Source organism: Glarea lozoyensis (genome assembly GCF_000409485.1).
Source record: "Glarea lozoyensis ATCC 20868 chromosome Unknown GLAREA2, whole genome shotgun sequence".
NCBI classification, from domain to species: Eukaryota; Fungi; Ascomycota; class Leotiomycetes; order Helotiales; family Helotiaceae; genus Glarea; species Glarea lozoyensis.
The window spans coordinates 1,890,815-1,915,381 of record NW_007360994.1 but is presented as its reverse complement, the minus strand read 5'-3'; the positions used below and the strand labels follow the sequence as shown (position 1 = coordinate 1,915,381).

General features: G+C 46.2%; 9 protein-coding genes across 9 annotated transcripts; 2 read left to right on the top strand and 7 right to left on the bottom strand.

Moving 5' to 3' along the window:
• Positions 1 to 450: 450 nt before the first annotated feature.
• On the bottom strand, positions 451 to 2,640 carry GLAREA_03953 (uncharacterized protein; the record flags this gene model as incomplete). Its single annotated transcript, XM_008084206.1, has 5 exons — positions 451 to 1,431; positions 1,492 to 1,876; positions 1,926 to 2,080; positions 2,134 to 2,411; positions 2,460 to 2,640. The coding sequence occupies 5 exons, from the start codon at positions 2,638 to 2,640 to the stop codon at positions 451 to 453; spliced, it is 1,980 nt and encodes a 659-aa protein (XP_008082397.1).
• A 1,024-nt stretch (positions 2,641 to 3,664) lies between these two features.
• GLAREA_03952 (uncharacterized protein) lies at positions 3,665 to 5,120 on the top strand (the record flags this gene model as incomplete). The annotated part of the gene is made up of 4 exons (XM_008084205.1): positions 3,665 to 3,913; positions 3,961 to 4,110; positions 4,174 to 4,527; positions 4,590 to 5,120. 4 exons carry the CDS (start codon positions 3,665 to 3,667, stop codon positions 5,118 to 5,120), a joined length of 1,284 nt encoding a protein of 427 aa, XP_008082396.1.
• A 2,301-nt stretch (positions 5,121 to 7,421) lies between these two features.
• On the bottom strand, positions 7,422 to 8,288 carry GLAREA_03951 (uncharacterized protein; the record flags this gene model as incomplete). The annotated part of the gene is made up of 2 exons (XM_008084204.1): positions 7,422 to 7,901; positions 7,986 to 8,288. The coding sequence occupies 2 exons, from the start codon at positions 8,286 to 8,288 to the stop codon at positions 7,422 to 7,424; spliced, it is 783 nt and encodes a 260-aa protein (XP_008082395.1).
• An 835-nt stretch (positions 8,289 to 9,123) lies between these two features.
• GLAREA_03950 (uncharacterized protein) lies at positions 9,124 to 11,491 on the bottom strand (the record flags this gene model as incomplete). Its single annotated transcript, XM_008084203.1, has 5 exons — positions 9,124 to 9,676; positions 9,726 to 10,463; positions 10,515 to 10,792; positions 10,838 to 11,226; positions 11,368 to 11,491. 5 exons carry the CDS (start codon positions 11,489 to 11,491, stop codon positions 9,124 to 9,126), a joined length of 2,082 nt encoding a protein of 693 aa, XP_008082394.1.
• Positions 11,492 to 12,430: 939 nt separating this feature from the next.
• Positions 12,431 to 13,606, bottom strand: GLAREA_03949 (Concanavalin A-like lectins/glucanase; the record flags this gene model as incomplete). Its single annotated transcript, XM_008084202.1, has 1 exon — positions 12,431 to 13,606. One exon carries the CDS (start codon positions 13,604 to 13,606, stop codon positions 12,431 to 12,433), a length of 1,176 nt encoding a protein of 391 aa, XP_008082393.1.
• Positions 13,607 to 14,144: 538 nt separating this feature from the next.
• Positions 14,145 to 17,097, bottom strand: GLAREA_03948 (uncharacterized protein; the record flags this gene model as incomplete). Its single annotated transcript, XM_008084201.1, has 2 exons — positions 14,145 to 16,522; positions 16,581 to 17,097. 2 exons carry the CDS (start codon positions 17,095 to 17,097, stop codon positions 14,145 to 14,147), a joined length of 2,895 nt encoding a protein of 964 aa, XP_008082392.1.
• A 788-nt stretch (positions 17,098 to 17,885) lies between these two features.
• On the top strand, positions 17,886 to 19,738 carry GLAREA_03947 (uncharacterized protein; the record flags this gene model as incomplete). Its single annotated transcript, XM_008084200.1, has 2 exons — positions 17,886 to 17,977; positions 18,055 to 19,738. The coding sequence occupies 2 exons, from the start codon at positions 17,886 to 17,888 to the stop codon at positions 19,736 to 19,738; spliced, it is 1,776 nt and encodes a 591-aa protein (XP_008082391.1).
• Positions 19,739 to 19,884: 146 nt separating this feature from the next.
• GLAREA_03946 (Arp2/3 complex 21 kDa subunit ARPC3) lies at positions 19,885 to 20,572 on the bottom strand (the record flags this gene model as incomplete). Its single annotated transcript, XM_008084199.1, has 2 exons — positions 19,885 to 20,517; positions 20,567 to 20,572. 2 exons carry the CDS (start codon positions 20,570 to 20,572, stop codon positions 19,885 to 19,887), a joined length of 639 nt encoding a protein of 212 aa, XP_008082390.1.
• Positions 20,573 to 21,657: 1,085 nt separating this feature from the next.
• On the bottom strand, positions 21,658 to 24,470 carry GLAREA_03945 (S-adenosyl-L-methionine-dependent methyltransferase; the record flags this gene model as incomplete). The annotated part of the gene is made up of 7 exons (XM_008084198.1): positions 21,658 to 21,934; positions 23,091 to 23,645; positions 23,733 to 23,806; positions 24,038 to 24,060; positions 24,112 to 24,194; positions 24,268 to 24,314; positions 24,360 to 24,470. 7 exons carry the CDS (start codon positions 24,468 to 24,470, stop codon positions 21,658 to 21,660), a joined length of 1,170 nt encoding a protein of 389 aa, XP_008082389.1.
• Positions 24,471 to 24,567: the final 97 nt, after the last annotated feature.

The following is a 24,567-nucleotide window of genomic DNA, read 5'->3' as shown; positions in this document are numbered from 1 at the left end:
CAGTGCATCAAAACCCAGTTTTTCAGAGTCACCCTTACGAACGTAGACAAACCTCTATAAAAGTTCAGATAGCTTCATTTTTACTTAAAAATAACTTTAATTAAGTTAGGAACAAGCGACTGGCGAGAAATTGAGAGTCGGCTGCGACCCGAATAGACCAGCAAGTTCACGCTCTAAGCTTGAGGAAATTCCACGTTACGACAACAATGGTGAATCAAAATTAATCTCATGCCTCGATGCATGCTATATTAGGGGACTCTCAATAGCCAATTAAAATACAAAATAATTTCAAAATCGAAGTCACTAGTTGAATATCATAAGTGGTTTTCTTTTTTTATTCACCTTTGAATTATGAACTGGAATGGTGAAAATCAAAAGTCGTCCTATGAATTTGGAATGATCAATTAATCTGACTACTGACCAGTTGGAAACCAGAGACGCTGTATTTAATCACCGTGTGCTAGCTCCGCATGCTTTAGGCAACAATCTCATCCCAGATTCTTGAAAATTCAAACTCTGAGAATCTTTTGTAGCAAGAGCAACAGCGTGAAGATTTTCCAGTACCGCTAAATCGTCCTGATCATCGGCATCGGCGCGGGGAATAAGCATAGGGTTTGCGGTTCGCAATGCTCCAATCCATGTGGCGAAGAACTTTTGCCCTCGAACATCAATATCTTGAATCGCTCCTTCAGAAGTCATCTCTAGAGGTTTACTGTACTTCCATGACAAAGCCCATGGTAAAGTAAAAGCAAATTCGTCGAGAGGGAGAGGCCTGTAGATGCGACGTCTTGACTCTGCTAATTTGAGATAGTCCGATATCCCGTCTTGTGTCTTCAAACGTTTTTGAACCTTCGAAATATAACTGCTCATCATAGCGGAGAAAAAACTTGTGGGTCTAGAAAGATTCCGAATGAACTCGTACTCCGGACTTGTTGGATCCTTCATTCGAGGACTAGTATTCACGGCATCAATAAAACTCTTCTCCATATCGTATGATTTTGTGGAGGCATTGTAGGTGGCTTCATCCGGAACGTATTGCAAGAGTACACCACGCTTCCAAGAGTACAATGGGTTCCAGGGATCTACCATAATCATGGCGTTGTATGTCTCTTTCGAAAGTAATGTGAACTTTTTCTGAATGTCTGTCATCAGAAGATGCGCACCCTTTGCATCTTCTAACGATGGATGCAGAATCGTAAATGTGCCTTGATCTCCCTCCCCTGCTGCGACCTGAATGAATGAAATTGGGGGTAAGTTAGATGCTTTGGGATCGCTGGAAGCAATCGTGCTACTATCGAGAGAAAATGCGGTGTACCCTGCTGGCACATTATCTGTATCAACATTTGTTATGAGTGCCAGTTGAGGGTCGTTTTTGACTGCGTTGTCATACAACGCCTTCGAGAACGGGAAGGAATCGTTCTCCACCATTGGCTTTTTCATGTCAGCGAGTATATCATCTCTCGTACCCCGACATGTCAGGTGGAGGCTTACCCAAATATCAGTCGGATCTCCTTGACTCAGCAATTCAAAGTTGAGAACGTTGTTTGCTGGCATCAGCCATTGATTCTGAAAAGGTAGAGCTGTTTGAATGTTGATGGAAGTGGTAAGCAGAATATGAGCCATCCATCGTTTTAAGCCCTTGACCTTAGGGAGAGGCTGCCTCTTGGCGTCAAGGAAATCCATCTTCCAGCGTGACGTAAACCAGGCACTAATGCCATCTGTAATGTAGGGTTCCATATTGTCTGCACTATTGACTTTAGATAGCGGAGTTGAATCTGACAGATATGGAGCGAATACTTTACTCAGAGCCTCTTTGGTCGTGTCTGTGAAATTCGGTGTTGGATCGTTTGCGTCCGTCATCCAATGTAACCAAGGTCTGGAATGAGAATTCGGTAAACCGAATATGAAAAACTAGTGAAACTAACTTATGTATTTCCTTCATGATCAAACCCCCATTGACATGACCATTGAAAGGGCCAAGATAAGATTCGTCGCTGAAAGCCTCGGTGGACACTCCTTGGTAAACCCATCCTTGCTTTTGTCCGCCCTCTGAAATTCCTTCCAACTGCAAACTGTCTCTCTGGAAATGGATTTAGCTTCAATTGTTTTTTTTTTTGATAAAGAATTGATTACCCCGTAGTATCGGAAAACCTTTGTATCCCAGCTAGCGACCTGAAGAAATCTGAGCGTCGAGTTGAGTTCTTGAGAACCCACAATACAAAGGGTCCAAGATGATGCGTCTCTATCTTCGAAGGGATTTTCTGGACCGTTTGCTCCTCCAGACGCAAAAGCTGCAAATCGGATAAGTTGATTCAACCACTTTGAATTTTCTGTGGTTGCTGGTATTCCGCCTCCGTCTGCGACGCAAAAAACGTCAAATGAGTTTCGAGGAGTTGAACTCGTGCTTTGACCTGTGTAAAGTCAGCAACTATCTCCCTTTGTATCTGCAGTCTTCTTACTCCAAAAATCAAGTAAAACATCATTCAACGTGAGTTCCTTCACATTGTCCGGACTTGTAAGCCAAATTCCACCGAAGAAATCAGTGAGATTGTACTTGCGAAAATCTTCCTCGACTAGAACATCAACGTTTGGGGCTTCAGATCTATTGAAGATTCGTCTATACAAATTGAGATGTTCCATTGTCACTGCGATTGGGAAGGAACAAGATCTGCCCGGGTTCCGTCTAGGTATTCAGTGAAACTTAGAAGAGGACCTTGCTCCCCGATGCGCACAACTTCTGCTGTGTGACTAATTTCATCTATCTAATTTCTTTCCCCTCTTTAATCAGCTAGCCACAGAGAACAATTTTTCCACTCAGACGGAGGATTTTGCGTCCCTACGTGTTACAATTTACTTGAGCATTGGTCAGTTCGAGTGAGAACAGTGAAGCCGCATAATGTATGCGAAATCTATACGAGCTGAACCGAAGGAGCCTCGTTTTGCGTAGCACCGAAGACGATGACTGGCTTGATCGAAGTGTTGGTAGGACCAAAAGGATGAGGTGAGAAATATCAAAACGCTGACCCCGCATGTCAGCCGTCCTCGTTAAAATAGTCAAAAGCCAACCGTTAGATGTTAAAGCAATCAGATGATTAACAATGGTTCATATTTGCTTTTTTATCTTAAGAACTGGTGTACTAGTGCCTGAGATAGTTTGGAGGTGGTGTGTCAGCTCGAGCTGACGCAAGATTCGACCAAAATTATCTTACATACATTCTTTAGTCACACAACGCATTAGACGAGAACGACGTGACTTGCTGTTGAATGCAAGAGTCTCGTAACGGCGATCCAATTTTCAAAGTCAATTAAAATCCAGTGATAATGCAAGTATATCGATTTGACTCATTGTTGGTTGCATCACTTTCATTCTTTTTGTTTGGTTTTGTGCCCTGTATTTCAGAGATCATGCACGTAGAAAAAAATGCAATGCTAACTACTGACTTTCCCTGTAAAATATCAACATGGTCTGTTTATTGTCATCTTACGATATTTGTGCAACATATCCCTAGTCAACAGCTGAAAACGGAGCGCCGCTCTACGCATTCTTGGTAATACAACAATTGCGACTCTTGGGCCATCAAAATATATATAGTCGCAGATTCGTTGCCCTGAACAAGAACAGTAAAACATAACACGACTGTTCATTAGAATTATTTTGCCAAATATGTCTGCCAATACTTCAACTCTTCCTCAATTCAATTCCCCAGCAGATCTCAAAGAGTTGAATGAAAGTAATCAGAAAATATGGTCTGAAAAATTTATTGCACAATGGATGAATGATGAGATTGCTGGCAATGTTCAAGGACCATATGAGAAGCGAGATCCCCTGACTCAATTTTTCAACGGCACCCTCGTACCATACGATACTACGCAACAGCCTGCAGCAATTACTTGGATCGGGTTTCCCAATCTTGTGAGTGTTCTCTCCGAAGTCTGATAACATTAATTAATTTGTTTTAGGTCGCGGTAAAATTCGGTGGCAGTGACGACCTCAGGTGGAAGGTTGCTGATTCGAGTCGTATTTTCCAAGACGAGTATCTGGAGTGGTCGCTATCTCGTGATGCAAACAATAATATCGCCACTGTAGTGTTTACTTGTGAGGCACCGGAGGTATGTCGAATCTTACTCATCCCTATCTCAAGTTCAAACTTCTTACGACCTCTTTCAATTTAGTACTGGCAATTTTACTCTTATGTACAACAAGCAGACGCTATTTCTTCTATTAAAAAGATGAACGACCTCGATCTGAGTCCAACCGAAGAAGCGGATTTGTTCCTAACCCCATTTGACGATCCCACCAACAGACAGAAATGGCTTTACAATCCTACAAATCCTTACAACTTCGGCACGAATACCGGTAAAATAATCCATTTGATTCAACCTGCCAATACCCTCGGGGCTGAGATTGACATCGCCGCTCAAGCCACTGTTATTCGAAAAGACTCCAAAGGACAAGTTGTCACGAACTCAGATCAACTGATCAAGTGTTCTAAGTATGGCAATCCAAACCGTAACTCTGATCCTACAGTAAGATTCTCAACTCTCTTGATTCTCAAATAAGATGTAACGTACTTACGAAAAATTACCAGATTGGCTCCCAAATCAACGGCTTGGCCAGGCAAGGAAACTCACTTTCCATCTCTGATCCAGTTGCACTTTATATGCACAAGTTCGACAGTGGCAAGTTTCGGCTGGACGCCAGCGGCAACCGTGATGGCGACTCAGACAACATGATTCCTGTCCCCGAATCCTGGTTTGAATTTCAACGTGGTGATATCAAGAAAAGCCAAGGACTACGACTTCGAATCCAGAATAATACTGGTCTGAAGACCAACGATGGATCAAGACTACTTACTGTCAGCGATCTTTTTGATAAGAGCAAGAGTGTATACGTCAACTACGGAGCACAATTCGCTGATTATATCACAATGGGTGTTGCGGGGGTGGTTATTCCGGGCGGCAAGCCTTCTGAGCCGATGTCGTGTCCTGCAGCTCCAACTTCGACTGCTGCCGGGTCTGAGAACAAGCCTGCTGTGGACACCGTGAAAACTGCGGTTGCTTCTTCTTCCGCTGGTCCTCGGTCTACAGGTCTTTTCAGACCCGGAAAGAGATTCTTGTGAGACTGTAAATATAACAAGAATGTGTTCGAATTGTGATTCTTCGACACTCTTCTTGATTCTTACTGAAAACGATCACAAGGCAGCATAGTGGGAAGGGTTAAGTAACAAAACATGTTGTATTTGATCTAAATTTGTAGGAATATATCCATTCCTATTGGATGAATATCGTGTAGACTAGCCTAATTAAAATTAGCTAGTCACGTGGTGCTACACTATGAGTATATGGGCTCTACAGCTCTACTATTCCTTTAATAGGTTATCACTCACTTAACATCTTGCAATAGCATACCACGTATATCGTGTCGTGCCTGGTAAGTACAAGTGAACCGACAGAATTCCACGCGCATCCGTTTGCCTATTTGTAGCATGTAGCCACTAATTGAATAATTTCAGAGGTCACAATCTATTTTTCCGAATCTACGGAAGCTTTACAAATGATTTTCCTTAACACAACTGACAAGCTGTTGAGCATTCTATTACCTGTGCTCTTAAACTTATGACGGTTTGCTCCAATTTAAGAGCTCAGATCTGTAGCCAAATGATTTAGATTACCGAGAGCTGTAGCCGAAGAAACGGTTGATCGGTTGGCCATACATAAGTTCCCCAGCAAAGGATTCATACTGATACTGGCAAATAACTCTATCAACGTTGAGCAACTCACTATTTGGAGTGCTTTGGGTCGCAGGGAAACCTGTTTGGGGCACTGCATGTGACGTTGTCAAAATCCCGTCCAGGCTGAGCCCGTCTTCGTCAACAAACATCCCTCTGCTAGATACTTGGCAGAATATTTGGTCTAGTGTGACCTGACTGCCTTGGGCCTCGATGCTTTCTTGCGTCTTCCAAGTAGTTTTCGATCACAATTCCTCGGTTGTCGACAAAATTTTGGAAGTTTACAGAATAGCCTCTTGCCTGAAATAGAGGCGCTGGAAGTTATAAGGTCAGCATAACCAGATGAGATATTGGATTTGAGGTCAAAGCCCTACGAGTAAAATCGGCCGCTAAAGACAATGGCGAAGTAATTCTAGTAAAACTCTCTATATCGTTACAATGTGCGAAGAGAGGAACATTGTAAATTATTGGGATATCATCCACTTTATCGGTGACGTCGAATTTGAATTGTAAGTGGACACACGGAGTCCCCGTTGTAGCATCTACTTGCCGACCAGGAGTGCCGCGCGGAGGTGAGCAAAATGCTGTGACAAAGAAAAGCAGACAAGCGGCAAGCTTAGAGAAAGCCATAGCAGGCATTGATTCAGAAGAACTATGATGGAACCCGCTTGCAATATGACCAGACTAGAAGCTTGAATGGTGAATTTTGTGATAAGGGCTCGGTGAGTAGTCTTTTGCAGCTTTAATGAGAAAAGATTTATTGCAATAGTGAAATGAACGAAGCAGAGTATCATTTAATATATACACAAGACGCTACGGGCGCTCTATCAACAGCATTGCCGAGATTGAAATAGAATTTTTCAATGACGCTGAACGATATCAAAAACATAGCCCCCAGATCTTTGCCTCTGAGTTTAGAAAAGGGTGAGCTCAACATACCAACATTTATTAAAGTTGCTTTACCCAACCCAATAAAACTGCCAACATCAAACTGCCAACACGGTCTCACATATATATCTCAAGAACAAAAAAACACAGCATGCGCATTCTTGGGTTTATTGGCGGTCTATTTATGCAAACAGAAATCTGGAACATGAATTTCCGAGTTGACGATCCGGTCACAGCCCCAAATTGTCTCACAAACAGCTGCGTTTTCGCGAAGTGTTGGTTAAACTTAGCATCGTAGCCGCATGAGACAAGAAGTGAAGTAGGATATGGAAATATGCGACATCTTCGCTTTAATTCGTAATAGCTTCGTTAAATATATCGTGGAGTTCTAGAAGAACATTCTTACCAGTGTTCAAATAGGGAAAATAAGGGGGTTCACAGATAGAGCAATTGTGTGTCTTGATAATTAGAGTATCTAAGAGTTTCGGTACTCGTGATAATATGAGGTTGAATTTGAAATCCTGGATGTTCTTGACCAAGCAGTCAGCACTGGTCTAAAAACCCTTGCAGTCAAGTCTCAAAAAGGGAAAAACAAGCAAGAATGATATAAAAGTGTTAGCGCACGAGAAAAATGCGACGGCTCTAAGTGCCCCATACCTCAACACTACCGAACTACAGCCCTGGGCGAACGTGCATTTAGTGGAATTTCTCAAACAACTGCTGTTCTTCAACACCACTGGCGTGAAATTTCTCGAGATCAAAGTTGAGAAAATTCTACGCCTCAGCTCTTTTGACTTGAGATTTTCATTCAGATCCAGCCCCAGGTTCTATCACCTTGCCAACATCCACTACCTCCTGATTACTATTTTCCACCTCCACACTCTGACTACCCTCCATCACTTCACTCTCCTTCACTTCACCCTCCACAACTTTCCCCACCCCCTCATCCCCTTCCCGCCCAACACTCACCCCATGCGTCCCCCTCCTACAACACCCCACCTCCCATTCACCAAGCTCACACTCCCCACAGACGCCATGCCCGCACCCCCTACACCTAACCACAAAACTAATCCTCCACCCCTTACAAAACCCATGTCTACACGGCCAACACACAACCACAACCTCACTCCTAACCGTCAACTTCTCCCCCATAAAGCTCACATCCTCAAAGGTTTTCACCTCACACCTATCACAGCGATCCCTTCTACACGTCTGACACCGCATCCGCATCGCCCATCCGAGCGTTGCGTCCCAGAGGAACACATCTTCGGCCACATCTAACCCCTGGTCTGTCAGATGTTGTGGGAGACGTTCTGGCGCCGCGAGGAGGGCTTTGATATCTTCTTTCCCCTGAATTTTCAGACATACTTTCATACCGGAACACGCGGGATGGGTGCAGGTTTGGGTATCTGGTTCTTCGGCGATGACGGAGAAGGGTTTGGAGGTTGAGTATTTGGCCGAGGCGATGGGCATGGAGCGGATGCGTGCGAAGATGCTGGTGGCTGGGGTGGGCATTTCTGGGGGTTCGAGGAGGGAGGCGCCGGAGGGGAGGGATTTGATGCAAGTTGGTTGGCCGAAGCAGGGGAGGTGGTAGCAGGGAGAGAGGGGGGTGGGTGGTGAGGAGGGGGCGTAGAAGACTGAGCGGAGGGAGGAGGGAACTAGGTAGGACATTTTTGGGTTGGGGTGGTGGATTTATGAATTGGTGGTGGTGAGTTTGGTGTGAAAGAAGGGTTGTTCTTGGAGGACAATGATAAGGAATCCTGTTCTGGTGATTCATGTTTGCACTTCAGGTATTTTGGTGGGGATGACAAAGGCTATTTTCTTCTGGTGAATAAAGGTTGTGAATGTAACTAAGTCGACCATCACATTATAGTCATTTAATATGACTCAACTACATTACGGGAAGGAGTAATAAACTGCTCGTTTGGGCATTCGATATTTAGAAGACATTAGACAGGCGTGTATTTCTGAATGAAAGTCATACTCACTATGATGAAAGAAGTGACAATCCAAATCATAAAGATCTCAATAGAAAACCTTTGACATTCGAGTTGATTCAAAAAGGTAATCCATACCAAATTCAGGTGGACTAGAATACCTAGGTAGGATAATAGGAACCTAGAAGATAAACACCTCGCTTAGCAAGCGAGAATCCGTCTTCCCCCCTTGAAGCCCGCGATATTCGGAAAAGAGAAAAGAGACAAGTGAGACCAAGTGTTCTGATGCTAATTGTCTATGCCTGAGAGCCTCGAAAGAGTATCAAAAAATAATGTCGTTTTGAGATCATTGTCCCTAGAGCGCTAGAAATGATTGGTAACATATTGAATTTGGGCTTTTAAGCATTCTTCCATGACTTTTAGAGCCTGCTGAAAATCCAACATCTTAAAACTTTGTCCAAGTTATATCTATTAACCCGTCCCTAAAGCAGCATCTTTCGAATGGGATAAGTGACCTATGCAAAACCTACCATCACCGCAACATCCCTATGATCAGCCTCCTTCCACCATCATTCTCGTGATCCATCTTCCCCACTTGCCCCCTTAGCAGCCGCATGCTCACTAGCAGCCTTAACAACCACCCCCGCCAGCCCCTGAGTTCCCATTTCTCTCCAGTATCTCCTAGTAACACCAGTCGTCGGCCCCGTATACATACCCCAAGGATGACTCCTGCCTATCGCCCACAGATCCTCTAACATCCCTACCGGTCCCGCGCCAGCTTTAAGCGCGTATAGCTCTGGGAACACCAGATGCATAGGCAGGAGGAGTGTGCCTTTGTAGCCTTCGAGATTTTTCTTTGCGCTGCGTGATGGAGGGGGTGCGGATGCGGATGTGGTGGATGGTTCAGGGTCTGGAGTATATTCTTTGTCGATGATGTGGATAAAGGGAGAGAAATCGCCAGGAAATGGTTGAGGGGTTGGGGATGAGGAGGAGGATGGGGTTTTAGGTGGTGCTTGAGTGAAGGAGCGAAGGGATTGGGGGGTTATTGCGAGACAGGTTCCAAGGTTTAGGTTTTTGGGGATGGGGTTTGGCGTGTTGGGTTCGGTTGCTGATTTGAAGTGTCTGTTTGATGTTAGTAACCTTGGTGTGATGGAAATGAAAGAAGACGTACGCTCTAGCACCATCCAAATCCCCTTCCGCAATCCCAACTTTTCTCCCATCCATCCACCTCACGACCGCCTTCCTCTTAACCGCCTCACCACCCACAACACCCTCCCATCCACTCTCAATCCTCTTAACAACCTTCTCCTTAGTCTTCGCCCATTCCTCCTCACTCTCCCCGTAACTAAGTCTATAAATCAAGAACCCGAATTTCTCTACACTCTCCTGACTTAGCTGTCTCACCCATGGTTCCATGCTCAGCTTCGGAGGATTCTCAACCTCAGGTTGCGTCCTCTTATGACCCCATTCACGGTCAATAACCATGTTGAGCGGCTCCATAAAATCAGGCATTGGTCCCTCTGCTCTTCGGGCTTGGATTTGCGCATCTATGGTCGCATTGTATATTGATTTCATATGGTTCATTCGCTCTTCCTCTAGCCGTGCGTAGATTGCGTTCAATTGTGGAGCTGGGGAGTCGATGTTTTGAAAATTAGGGTGTACACCGTAAATCATGAGGAAGCCATCGGTGCGTGGTCGACATAAGAGTTCGGCGGAGAGATACAGATCTTGGATTTTGTTGAGGACGAGAAGGGCGAAGTGGTCAATACGGATTGTGGTTTGCGTGGCGTTGATTTGGCGACCGTTGCCAATTGCGCGCATGAGACGGGCTTTCCAATGTGTATGGAGGACTAGGAGATGGTTGAGGAGGTAATGTCGTGCTTGGGTGGCCATAAAATCAAATTGATGTCTGTTGTCCTGTAAGTGATTTGATGCGTCGAGAATTAACATGCCTCCTTACTTGACGAAGTCCTGCCACAACTTACTCACACTCCATTCTGGTGGGGCTTCACCTTTCTCCGCGTAAAGCGCTTTCATGGCATCTTGAAACACATCTAGCTCAATGAAAACTTTGTTATGAGTAGCTCTCAGATTGCCTTGAATATCCGGTCGTCGCCAGTAATCAAAGACATCAACCACAGACTGCAAAACTGATAGAGCTTCTTCAATTTTATCCTCATCATCCAAACGATTAGCTTTCCAATGACATTCAGGCATAGGCGGCAATCCAAACCACAACTACCTTCATTAGCTCATCCAACACTGTTTTGAGATCAGACATACTTTCTCAGCAAGCAATTTGAAACTCCTTTCAACATGCTTCTCACTCAACCTCGCGGTAATCTGTTCGTGACTACTCTCACCAGGCCGAGTCATCAGGTGATCAAAGACGCCATCAAACATCTCATCCATCATTCCCCCAAAGGCCAATGAAAACCGAAAGAAAGGTGGTGGGCTTGGGCCCGGTAAGGTTCCCATACCCATCGGGGCAGCCATATTAGGAATTTCCCTATAAGGCGAGGGTGCCCACTCTTCGTACTTTTGTGTAAAGTACTTGAAGTCATCCACTGGCCAGAGTGGGAGTTCCGTTTTGCGATTCCCTGGGAACTCTCCGTTTTGAGCTGCGATTATGAAGCTTGACATCATGCCAATTTGGAATTTTGAGGTTACGTCTGTTGATGCGTTAGCTCCTCAGCTTATACAGATTAATGATTGAGATCCATTGAATTTGAAGTTTAGTCAGGTCGTAACATCACACAAAAACGACTTCCTGAATAGTCTCAGAGCCCCATAAACTTCAAGACTCAACTCACCAACTCGTTCCTCCCTATCCAACACCCCCGGCCCCCTAAAATGCGGTGCCTGAATCGTAGCATTTCTCGCCGCCATCTCAGCTTTAATCCTCTGATCCTCCGGAGATCCATTTTGGCGAAACATTGCACTTATCTTCCCTACGAATGAAGATATACTCTTTGAACGTTGCAAACGGACGCTCGGGTAGACGCCACCCAGAAAGTTCTTATTTGGAAAAGGGGCTCGAGCTCGGTTCGCTAAAACTTGTCCACTTTTGGGCAAGATTAAACGCATGCTAGCATGGTGGCTCGAAAGGGTAGTTCAACAATTGATAAGAGTAATGAAATAGGAGGTGAATGTTTAGGAATCCGCTGGGGAAAGTGAGGATTTTATGTCATATAATTTGGAGAGATAATGGGCGTTAGCAGCCTGATAAAAGCGGGCCAATGTAGCGGCGCAGAACGCGTGATCCCGTGATCATATTGATTAATTGGGAGCAACCTTTAGGCAGGCCTTCCTCGAAATGTATTTTAATCACTTGTTGCCTGGGAGTTATCCGTAGTTCCAAAGTGTGTGCGAGTCGAGCGAGTAAACAGCTCGAGGTGGGTCATGGTTATGGACAGGCTGGAATTCCAAAAGTCGAATTCATACACCATCAGCTTTGAAAATTTGAAAGATTCGTCTTTCCAAGCAAGGGAATCGAAGGAGCCTAGGTGGTCGATGACATTTTGACATGAACTATTGAGAAATTAATTAAACCTACAACTCAAATAGTAATACTAGTCGTGGTTATCTCGATCCCTTCCGTCAAGTGAAAGGATCATAGCTCGCCCAATATCAAGACAACATGCAAGTTCCAATTCCTCTACTACTAAATTTCTCCATCTTCTCGTCCAGGGCCACACCTCGTAAGTCTTCTGGGTGAGTTCCGATATCGTTTCGAAGGACTATCACAATATCTCTTTGAGGTTTGCAAACGAAGTACTGACCCGTAGTAGTGCTGATTTAGTGTAACAAGTGCATATTAAAGGCGTAGCTGCAACGGTAGTGCTCTGACAGAACGAGAGAGACGAAATAGCAGGTTCATCCTGCCTTTCCCTCCACAGTCTGATCAAAATCCCTATTAAACTGCTCCCACCCCCCATTCGGCGTATCCCACATAGCCAACTCCCTAACCACAAAATCATACGTCCCATCCGCCGGCAACTTCCCTTGACAGACATTCCCTCCCATCGCCACATTAATTACAATCCGATAATCACTAATCCTCCTCGTTCCCTCGGGGATATTCGCTTTCATAACCGGTCGTCCATCCAGATACCAGACCAATTTCCCACCTGCCCCATTCCTATCCTCGTCCTGTTGCCAAGCAAACCCAATCTTGACTTCCCTATGCGGCATATCCCCAATATGCGTCTCCACGACACGATGTTTATTCCAATCCTCCCCGTTGAAATGGCCCCAATGAAGACATGAATGGTTCACACAATCACCGTTCCAGCTCTCGAAGATATCGACTTCGCCGTCATTCGGCCACGTGAAGGGTTCAGCTGGTAATGCCCAGAACGCAGGCCAGATTCCTGGGGCACAAGGTGCTTTCAGAGTCGCAGATAAATATCCTCTTTGGCGCGCAAACCGTTGTTCGGACACCAGCCGCGCAGATGTGTATTTATCGTTCGGAGCAGAAGTATTCACGATGCCGCGAAGGACGAGTTGTTGGTGGGGCGTGAAGAAACAATTCGCGGGCACGTTCGTGTAGTTTTGAGATTCGTTGTTTCCCCAGCCATGAGCGCCCGTTTCTTGGATGAAGTATGTTGAGACTGGTAGGGAGGCATCGAAATGAGGTTGCCAGTACGGTTGGTTCTGCGAAGGAGGGTGAGTGGGCGGTCGAGTTGCAAGGTTGACAGCGGGCGATTGTGGTTTACTCCAGGAAGGGATAGGAGGAGGACCGCTCTGGTATGGGCTTTGCGATTGAGGCGGTGGATTCCATGACTGCTGCTGCTGTGGAGGACAAAATTGTGGTTGTTGCTGTGGGGGAGGGTAGTACTGTGATTGTTGTTGTTGTTGTTGTGGGGGATAGTATTGCTGTTGACCACCTGGGTATTGGTTTTGAGCACCCGGATATTGTCCTTGTGGTGGTTGGTTGTAATATTGCTGTTGATGCTGTTGCGGTTGCTGATTTGGTTTCCCACCCTGAAACTCCTTTAATTTAGCTTTCCCTTTATTGAGCGCACCTTCGAGGGTGTTGAGAAAAGACATCGTGAGTTGACAATGGTTTTTTGGTTGAAGAGGGATGTCGACGAGTGACGCAATTGGACATGGGCACCACCAGCACTTAGCCTGTGGATGGCCACGTACTATCAGGACAACGATAACAACAACCATGAATTAACTTTACCATCATCCTTATGTCTACTAAAGTCACTTCAAGTTACACAGAAATTTTCATTCTCGATATTTAGCACGAAAATAATGCCTAGGAAGGATGTCCTTACAATACCCGACGTATGGCTAATCGATATTCAAAATCCAACATTATCATATTCATATTAATCATGTCTTCATCAACCGATAAACTGCAGCCGCTCACTGATATCGAACCATATATGTTCCGCTATAAGATAATTTTCAAACCCCCGTTATTCCCTTTCCATCCCTATATCGCCATGCTAGTTGAAAACAAACAATAGACGAGAAGGGGTGTCTCCCTCCCCGCCGAAATATGGCTTCAATCCAAGATTTGCTCCATATAACGCCATTTCGCTCATTGATACACACCCGATCCCGCTCTAGAAACTCACATCACAATGCAATCCCTTTCTCGCTCACCAGGCCGCTGGACTTGTTGTGGCCGACTGTTAGGTCCTTGATCCTGGTATACTGACGAAGTCCCAGTTGCTCTTCTCCCTCTACCGGCAATCTGTGGGCGCGCGGAATTTGCAGAGTAAGCACTTTCTCGACGCGCAGTAACTGGGCTCGAACTTGGATGGGCGGGATGATTCGTCGGTGGTGCGTAAGCTGGCTGATTCGCTGCTTGTTCATATGATGGTGGAGGAGCGTCCACACCAGCTTCGGGATCTGCTGCTGTATTTGCTTGATTGTTCCGTCTTGGGGGAATCTCTGGCCGTGTTTCAATGACAGCTCCTCTGCCAGCGCCGCGGCCTCTCACGGTCCCCCCTCGACCCCTGGTGACTGGTACATTGTTACCACTTCGGCTATTGGCACCTCTACCTGCACCCGATTGTTCAATATATTGCTGTGACAGTTCTGTCTCGCGGCGCCGCCGGGCCATTTCCTGCTCATGGCGTTGTTCTTCCTCTTCTTGGAGCTGCAGCGCCAGAGCAAGATCATGATCTTCCTGCTCCGTAGTTGGGCTCTGAGGAGGTTCGAGGTCTGAGGGAACGTTTTGGGGTATAGATGATAGGCTAGATGCCGGTTGATGGCCCCCCCTATGATTCGCGGAACCTCGACTTCCTGCGACTGCAGTCCAACCGTTCCCCGATTCGTGTGCGTTACCTGCGGTGGAAGACGTGGCTGGCGCGCCTCCAACGAGTCTGAAATCCCCAGAAAAGAATTCTGCATTCTCTCCATTCACGTCAATCAGGGATTCCCAAACCACTTCTTCATGTCCAGCATAGCCCATATCTGTTACCAGCTGGAGAAGTTGTAATGTTTGTGGATGCCTGTAAAGCGTAGAGAAATGATCATTACGGAATAGAATAGCTACTGCCCCAGGGGCGACGGAGGTAGTGATCGTGCTGAGTCCAAAGGAAGTAAGTTGTGTCGCATTACTTGTGAAGAAAGCTTTGATCGTGCCAATATCTTCTAACTTTGCTTGTTCTTCAAAACTAAGACCTTCGTGGCGCAGCTTATCCTCTAATGGTTCTTCATTAAACATGATGTTTTGTGCTTCCTCATAGGATTGAGCAGATCGGCAAAGTGCAGCGTATGCGGGTGAGTCTAGTTCTGGAAGCCATCCATGTATTAACGGAATTGCGAACGTGCTATAGAGCTTCATTTCCCGAGTATCTTCAAAAGTTCCCGGCAGAGCTGCCTCTCTTTCACTTGGATGAACATGTGACATTGAGTTGCGGGGGTCGGTCGAAGATTTATTAGCTGCTGGCGGGGAAAATCGAGGGTTGACATTCATTCCAGTATGAAGCGTGATTAAAAACGAGTATAAGTCACTAACATCAGGCAATTCCTGTGCAGCACCACCCCTTCTTCCAGACATCAACTCATCGAAAACCGCGTCTAGCAATAATCCCAGACTCACTTGCTCACGAGACCTTAAGGTTTCAATCAAGGCTGTATCAACTCCAGCAGGCGTGGAAAGAGTAAGAGCATTGACGAGGGCTAGAAGCGGGCAAGGCCCGTTCAGATTTTGAACTAGAATGGGAGATGTTCGAGGGTTCTGGCTGGCGTTCACATCGTGCCAGGTGATTTTCTTGATTTCGTATGTCTCTTTCTTCTGTTTTCGTACAGCAGAATTGGGACCTTGGCTGTTAACGGACGTTGAGCTGGGAGTATCGGTAACAATCACAGGCCTAGGTGGCTGAGCTGGTGCATGCTCTTCTGAAATGTTTCGTTGAAGAGGAATTTCTGTTGATGTTCTTGGAGGTAATGGTGGTCCAATGTCATCCCTAGTCCCGCTGTGAGCTGCCGATTGTGCAGGAAAGCTCTGGTCGGACGATATAATTCCACTCTGTTGAGCACCGTCCGCTACAGTCTCGTGATTTACCAGATTCCAACCCTCTCCAGACTGGGAAGTGTCATCGTGGGCCACAAAAGGCGTGGCTTCAGATGCAACAGGTTTCACATTATGGCCTTGATCGTTATCCCATGCATGTGAATCGTCCGAAATTTGCTGCGATTCCTTTGCTACGGTGGAGGGCATCTCTTGGACTATAGGAGAAGGTTCATCCTCATCCCATGCGGGTGACTCTGGTTCTTCTATATCAACCAGAACCGGTTGTTGGGACGTATCCAAGGCTTGAGGAGCCGCTGGGGCTTTCTTTGCGGGCGGGGCTGAAGACCATGCTTCGTTTCCAGAATCTTCATGTCGCATCGTAGGGATTGGAAGAGCTTCGGTACGAGGATTTTTATTCAACGCTGGCTGCCACGGGTTCGTACTTGGTTCGGAAACTGAGAGATTTGCAAGTCCCTGGATCGGGGCTTGGAAGTGTTAGCTACTACTTTTCCAGCTCTAGGTGACGAGACAGCTAAGACTCACGCTGATGTTGTGGAATTGGAGGAGGTGCTTTCTTTGGAGCCTCCGCAGACAATTCTGAGACGTTCCCCCATGCACCTGCACTACTTTCCCTATTTTCGCTACCATCTTGCATGTGCTTTTTTACAAACGGGTTTGTTGAAGGATCGGGCCGGAGTTGCTCATTCGAACTTGCTCTAGATACATCTGCTGAAGCAACTCGTAAGGGCTCTCTGGAACTCGAGTTCGACAGACTGGCTGGCCCTACTCGTAAGGATTCTGGTATGATAGCTGTTGGGGGCTTCCCGGTCTTGCTCGCAGACAAATATTCCCCCGGCGCTTCGTCGTCGTCCCTCCAAGCATTCGGACTTTCCGGCTCAGAATCTGTCACAGAATTTCGTAGTTGTTCTCGCGCATCTTGCACTCTAAAATCTTGGGAAGTAGGCGGTTTGGAAGTAGGCGTGACAGGATATGGTGGTGAAGAAGGGTAAGGAGCAAGGCCGCCATCTGCTTGCTGCGGTACTGGCTTTCGAGTGACCATTCTGGAGTTCGATTGCAATTGAGTCTAAGGCGTTTTCTTTCTCAAGAGCGTGCGGGAAGGCTTTCTGTTCGCCTTGGTCGACTACAACTTCGAGGACTGTCAAGCGTCAGATACCGAGCGACGGATGTGTATTAAATGAAGATGGCTGGCAAGATGAATTATCGCCGAGTCTCCATGTTCTGATTCGTGTACTGGGCTACAGCTGTAACTAGTCTAGCTTACGTAGAGCAAATGATTCGAATTGGGAGGCGTTTTGTTACTGTTGTAGGCAGCAAGAAACCGGATCCGACGTCGAAGGAGTTCAAGCTTGCTCTCGCCTATCGATAACAGCTCTCCGTGCAATGACGCCACTTATTGCAATCAGCGAATTCACACAACTGTATTGCCCACCCGGCAATTGTAGCTTTGTATTTCATTCCAGTTACACCCCAAGTACAGACGCTACGGTATTCTCTGCAGAACCAAAAAATATACCACGGGTGCGCAAGCTGTGAATCCTACATCAACGTTGCAACTTACGCGTCCTGCAAACCCATACGAGGATGGGAGCGAATTGGGGGCACGGACGGCGACGAAACCAATGGGCCGCCGGCGTTTTAAGTGGATCATCAACACCAGCCGCAACAAGGTCAAACAAGCCACAAACGAGACAAGGCTGCGGACGTTTTTGGCGGGGGTGGAGCAAGAAAAACTTCATCGTCGACCCTCTCTGCGCGAGGCTGGATCCGTAGCAACGCAGAATGTGTTGACCTCGATAACGCGCTTGAAAGCCTCCAATTCATGCTAAGATGCATATCCACACGCTGGTCCAGCCGAATTCATGGATAGCTCTGAGACTTCCATCAGATACTCTCAAAGTCCTCCAAATTGTGCCAAATACGTGAGTGTCAATATCCAAGTGAGCAGCATCACTTCCGATTATCTCTTGTTTAAAAGCACCAATTGACTCAGGTATAGTGCCATATCGATAGGCAAATACGGAACTTTCTCAAGCAACAGTCTTCTAGAGCGACCTTACAATCTCACATACGAATTGCTTGATCTACAAGCAGGCCAAAAGGGCTCAACACTTCGCGTTGTTCCTGCTTCAGAACTCCACGCCGACACAATCGCAGAGGAGGATGCCGCCGCGAATCCAAAGAACGAAGATGACAAGCTTATAATTGGTGGCGATGGGGTCGAGTACGAGCTGGTGGGAGAGAATGGAGAAGTCATAATGCGATCGAACCGCGAGACGATAGACGATGGCGCAAGGCAAACGCTGACTATGGAAGAGATCGAGGTATTGAAACGAGAAGGAACTGGAGCTGGAAAGGACTTGATCGCGAAGCTGATGCTCAGTCATACCGCGCTGGATCAAAAAACTTCATTCTCACTGGCCAAATATAAGCTGTTAAAGACCAAGAAGTATCTAAGGCGATTTACAGTATTACCTCTGGATGTTGCTCTCCTGACGGAATGGTATCTGAACGAGAAAGATGGTGGGAAAATACTCGAAATGAGAAGTGAGCTGCTAGGCTTGGCTGGTTGTTGGGCAAATGTTCACTTCTCTGAATCACTACCTGATGTCGAGGGTGGAAAATGGCTGGTGGTTGATGAAACTGGCGGTCTGCTGGTAGCAGCTATGGCGGAGAGAATGGGTATCCTTCACCCTTCTGAAGAACAATTGCAAAGTGTTGGTAAAAGTTCACATCATAGAGAGGAGCCAGCACCCGCAACATCAAACACCATCACTATGATACACAATAACGCGCAGCCAAACTTAAGTTTACTGAAATACTTTCTCTACGACCCAGCAACTTCGACACCACCCTGTCCAGATCATCCACTTACTACACATCTTCATTCCCTCTCTTGGCTACAACTCATCTCGCCAACAGAAGACACAACCTATTCCACAGCTGTCGAACAGTTATTGCCTGCCGACCTCGAAGCTCTAAAGCCAGGCAAACGTGGGACATATTACCGGAAATTGCGTCGGTGGAACCGAACCAAATCAATAGTAGACTCTACTCGGAACGGTGGTTTCTCTGGGCTGGCGATAGCATCCTCAATGGATCCCACTTCAATACTTAAGCACGCTATTCCCCTCCTACGCGGAGGCGCCAACATCGCCATTTACTCTCCAACGATTGAACCTCTTGTCCTGTTGTCAGACAACTATTCCACCTCTCGACGTACAGCCTTCATCACTTCCCCGCCTCCCTCATTCGCATCACTCACCACAGAAGAAGACCGGGATAACTGGCAAGGAGACGAGGACTTCCCGCTCAATCCGACCCTGGTGCTAAACGCAAGTGTACAAAGCGCGAGAGTGAAGAGGTGGCAGGTCTTACCCGGTCGAACACATCCAATTATGACTGGAAAGGGAGGAGCAGAAGGATATCTGTTCACAGCTATAAGAGTGATCCCGGCTCGTGGGAAAATCGAAGCTCGAGGGAAGTTTGGGAAGAAGAGGAAGGTTGATGATAATGTTGCTACGCCAGATGAGACACAATCAAGTGTCAAGAAGGAAAAGTTGGATGATGGAGTTGTAGCGCAGAATATTGATGAGCTTGCGCAAGAAATTAATGGAGGTACAGAAACTACGCCTAAAACCAAGACAGAAGGCGATATAGAGATGGCCTCACCGTCTCCCTAATTCAAGACCTTGCAGTTGAAATGTCTATTATTCCTCTTTCCATTTTGTCTTCCAGTGCTTGAAATCATCAATCCATCAACTCCGCCGATCTCCTTTCCTGGTTCACTTTCCCATCCCCGTCTCTCATCCCATTCGCCGCTCATACCCTACAAACTCTTCCCCATAAACTTCCTCTTCGTAAAGCTCAACCACCACTTACTCGGCCTATCACTCCCATCCTCATAAATCTTCGCCAACAACCGACTCGCCAACTCCTGTCGCACCTGCGCCAGATACTGCTTCAACGTCTCAGCCTCCTGTCGCGACCCCGGTGCCTGAAACATCTGATTAAGTGGAAATCCTGGGTCTCCTGGGATACTGAAATTCGTGTCGAGTGCTATATTCTGGACTTCTTTTTGTGCTTCCCTATCCATACTATCAATGTACCGTCCAACTTCCCCCCATATAAAGAGGAGACGCGTTATAACATACCGTGAACTAAACCCCGGCCGCACCTTCCCCAAACACTCACTCACCCACAGGATCCCATAAATGAGCAACCGATCCGCCGGCCCCTGGATCTCGAAGTTCCGGAAAAAGGTATTGGCGCGAAAGAGAGAGAGCACTTCATCGAGGATATCGTAGCTCTCGGAGTCGGGCTCGGGAGATTGGGCGGGCGAGAGGGAGGCGTCGAGGGGGAGCGTGTAGGCTGGACCGCGGGTGCGGGTGCGGAGGGGGAGGAGCGGGAAGTTGCCGATTAGGGTGGGCGAGGCTTCGTCGTTGAAGATTGAGTTGTAGGCCTGGAGAGGTTAGATAAGAAGGGGGAATTAGGAGGGGAGGGGGACGTACGGGCATTTTGAGGGTTGTGTGTTTGGGTTTGGGTTTGGGGGGAGTTGGAGGGGTGGAGGGGTTGAGGTTGGTGATAGAGGAGCTTGTTGATACCTGAGGCAGGAAGGTACTTAGGCGGCCTCGCGGTATCTTCGTCACCACAACATCTCTTTCTTCAACAAGTCTACCTCTCGATTCGTCAACTGTAAGCTTCTTCAGAGGGCGCTCTGAATCGCCGATTTTTGCTAAGATCTTGTCTTATGAAAGGATCATCTCTAATACGGTACTGCTCAATCATACACTCGTTGGAAAATATAACCTCGGAAAAGCTCCATAAAGACTTGTCAATTTCGATGTCTCGAAGACACTCTTTTTGATTCCATTACAACCCTTTCTGCACAGCACCATTTATCGTGTTGAGGGTATGTACCCATCAAGTATCAAAAGAATCTTTCTTGGCTTTTTCTGGTCAAGTTCGTGGCCGTGCCCATTTTAAACGGTATCATTCATATGTACCACAGCACCCGCTAGATGCACTTCCATTTTGTCTCTGTAAGGCCCAGGGAAATGCTCTAAAACCTTTGGAGTCTTCAGGATATGGAAATCCTTGCCGGAATCTTAGGTCAATGTCAAGTATTCTGGCCTTTGAAAGAGGACGTCTTCGGGTAAGGGATCTTCAAATCGAACCTACCGAGAAGATCCTCCGTCCCAAGTGGGGACAGTTTCTGGCCAGGAAACTCAACAAGACTCTGTTACATTCCGATTTCCCCTGGGGAACTACTTTACTACAAGATTAAAAAGACTCATCGAGATACGCTCAAGCTACCGCATGTACCCAAGTTGGAGGCAAAATTCTGTAGTGCGGAAATTCAAAATCTACGACAGCGAACTAGAAGAGTCTCTACGAAGATTGCTCGGAATAGTTCTAGCAAGAAAAATCTTTTCATTTTCCTTAATTTGATAGACTCTACTGCTGCTATATATTCTTTTGCTTCCGTTGGTAGAACTCTAAGATGAAAAGCCGTAAAGATCACCGCCAATTTTTCATATTTGTCTCATTCCATCGGGCTCTTCCCGCAACACTCTTTCTAGGGTACCGTTCAACGATGAGGTCAAATTTCACGGGTTTTCGGTTCAATCGTAAAGGTCTTTTTCAAAAACTTCACGACGCTTGAGAGCTTTGTTCTCAGCACCCTAGCCGTCTTTTGTTTCGTCCCTTCGTTCTTTTTCGGCTGCTTTCCTCCCGAAGCTTTTTTCCCATAGTTCGCGAGATAGGCCTCTTGTTTCTCCTTGTTTTTGGGTTTCCCATTCTTGTTCCCGTTAGCTGACGGCTGGCCACCTCCATCTTGATCGTCATCATCCTTTTTCTTGGCCTTTTTCTCCTCCGCCCTGTGCTGTGTCAGCTAGGATTTTTGTCACATCGTCGGACGTTCAGTAGTACCTTCTGATCTCGTCATCGTATCTGGGGCATGTTTCGCCCCTCGTGCGGACCTTTTGATTCCACACATAACTTGATGAGTCGAGCAGTATCCCCCTCTAGGACGACAGTTTTCTCCTCGCCTTGGGCAATGATGATTGTTGGCCATAGGTGTGATGGTCAAATACTTCCGGAGTCGTCTCTGTGATATCTTTGCTTTCAAAGTAGGCAGTGTAGTTGCGGTGGCTATTGATATCTTCGAACAGATTGGCAGTTTATATGCTCAATTTCAATCATCTTGTACTTGCTCACAAGTTTGTCTTTTTGTAATCAATTCTTTGATTTTTTTGAGTTCTTTCTAAATTTTAGAGAGGTGGGCAAAGTTTGTTTCTATCCAGGCGCAAAAGTCTGCAAGACCTTAGTTGCATTTTTCACAACCATTACCCTTTGTACTTTCATTACAGCTGCAGCCACATCGCTTTCAGGGTTAATACAGATGTAAAAGCTATTCTCTCATATCTGCTTTATGTGGAATTGCAAATCAATCGATTTTGTTTGCCTACAAATCATTTCAAACACCTCTCTCCTTTGACATGACTATAAATAAAGTTGATTGAAAAATTGACTTTCTACATGCAAACTTTAGAACAGATTGAAATTTCAGAAGTATTGCCTTACAATATCTATGAATGAATAGAAGCTAACACCAACTCAATGGACTCTTCTTCATGACTAGCTCTGCCATATATTTCTATTCAAAGACACTAAAATCTCCGTGTTGAAACAATGAACCAATATTTGCTGCACATAAGCTGTAGTGAAACATTTGCATCTACAAAGTTTGATATCTTTGACATAACATGTTCTCTACTTCTAAGCTTTCGTTGTCTAGGGCTTAGCACTCAAAGTTTGATCTGCATTTTTCTTATACGGAATCTATGGAGCTTCTCTCTTTATACTGATAACTTGGCGACGCTGCGCTCGTCAAACCATTAGTACCTTATGGTGGTACTCCGGCTTCCGTCCATAAACAATGTGGCTAAATATTCAACCGTCAGCAGTCCAATCTCCAAAATTCCGTGTCAAAGAACTCTACTTGACAATTCGGTATGACATTGGGGAACTCACAATGGCTGATAGGCATGAATCTTTGGATCTCTCATCTCCCGCTTCAACTCCACCACCAACTCAAGCACTTCCTCCCTCGTCATCCCTATCACCCTAGTAAACAGCCCCATCAAAATCCCCTCCGTCCCAACCTCCATATCCCTCCTAAACCACCTACCTAATTTCTTATGATACGCACCCTTCGCCCACGTGCCAATCGGCCATTCAATCACCACCTCTTTAATATCCACGAATCCAACTTCCTCCATCATCTTCTTGTACCTACCCGTCGTCGTAGGATCCAATCCTACTTTCGCCACCGTGCTGAGAAGTAACTCGGAGATACGTTGCATGGTGGTCCCCTCAAGAGAGTTGTCTAAAGCCTTGATTGGGAGATTGAGATCTTGCATCTCGAAATACCCACCTGGTGAGAGGGATTTAAACGCTTTTTTGAATACTTCAAGTGGATTCTTGAGCGCAAATGCCATAAGTCGGCCATGGATGTAGCTGAATTGATGAGAATATACCCAAGCATCTTCTATGTCGTCGACTTCGAATGTGAGATTGGCTGGGACGCTGGGTCTAATTAGCAGCATATCTGTTTTGAGTAAGGAATGGGACATGCAATTCTGGTTGGATGGGTGAGAGGTCACTGCCTATCACCTGACAATTGGGATATTTTTCTGCGAATTCAATTGCCCAGATTCCGGTTCCGGTTCCGAAATCGAGGGCACGTTCTAGCTTAATGTCTTTCAGGGGCGCGAGATGGAGTCGGCCGTGAAGTGACATTTTGCATAGGACGTGTTGGAGGTCTGAGAATGATGGTCAGCAGTATTTATGGTATATCGAGAAGATTTATGAGTACCAAGCCTGTTTTGTTCTTGCTATATGATTCAAGAGTGTTAGTCAGACAACCAGAGTCAAAGCTTGACGAGAGGTGAAATGAATTTAGAAGCAGACTTCCATACCTCATCATTTGGTAAGTAGTATTCTAAAACTCTTGTTAGTCTCCACTTCGCAAACTAGAAGGAATTCGCCTTACTCCCTTCTTTATATTTATGATAATTTCTCCCATTTTCCTCGACACTCTCATAAAGACTCGACGACACCGATGCAGTAGCCGAACTAGCTCACAGCCATCCTTTAGTACGTCCCTCACGTATGGTCCACTCACACCCCAATATTCAAATCAACTCACAGTATAACCTCAGCATCAGCATCCTCCTTCGCCTCATCACTATCAATCTACACCCATCAACCCAGTCCCACTCCCAAAAAGATGAAACTCACCGACAACTTCGCTTTTGTCTCCACATCCGCCATCTCCTCCCCGTCTAGCGCCGGGTCATCCCGTGTAGCGTCAGGGTCAATAGCTAGTGTTTCTTGCGGAGGCGAAGACATATTTGTTAGCGTAGCCACTTCTTACAAACAATAGCGAGTAGACTATCGTGTAAAACTCGACACTAGTAAGATAAGATACCACAAGAATGGAGAAGTA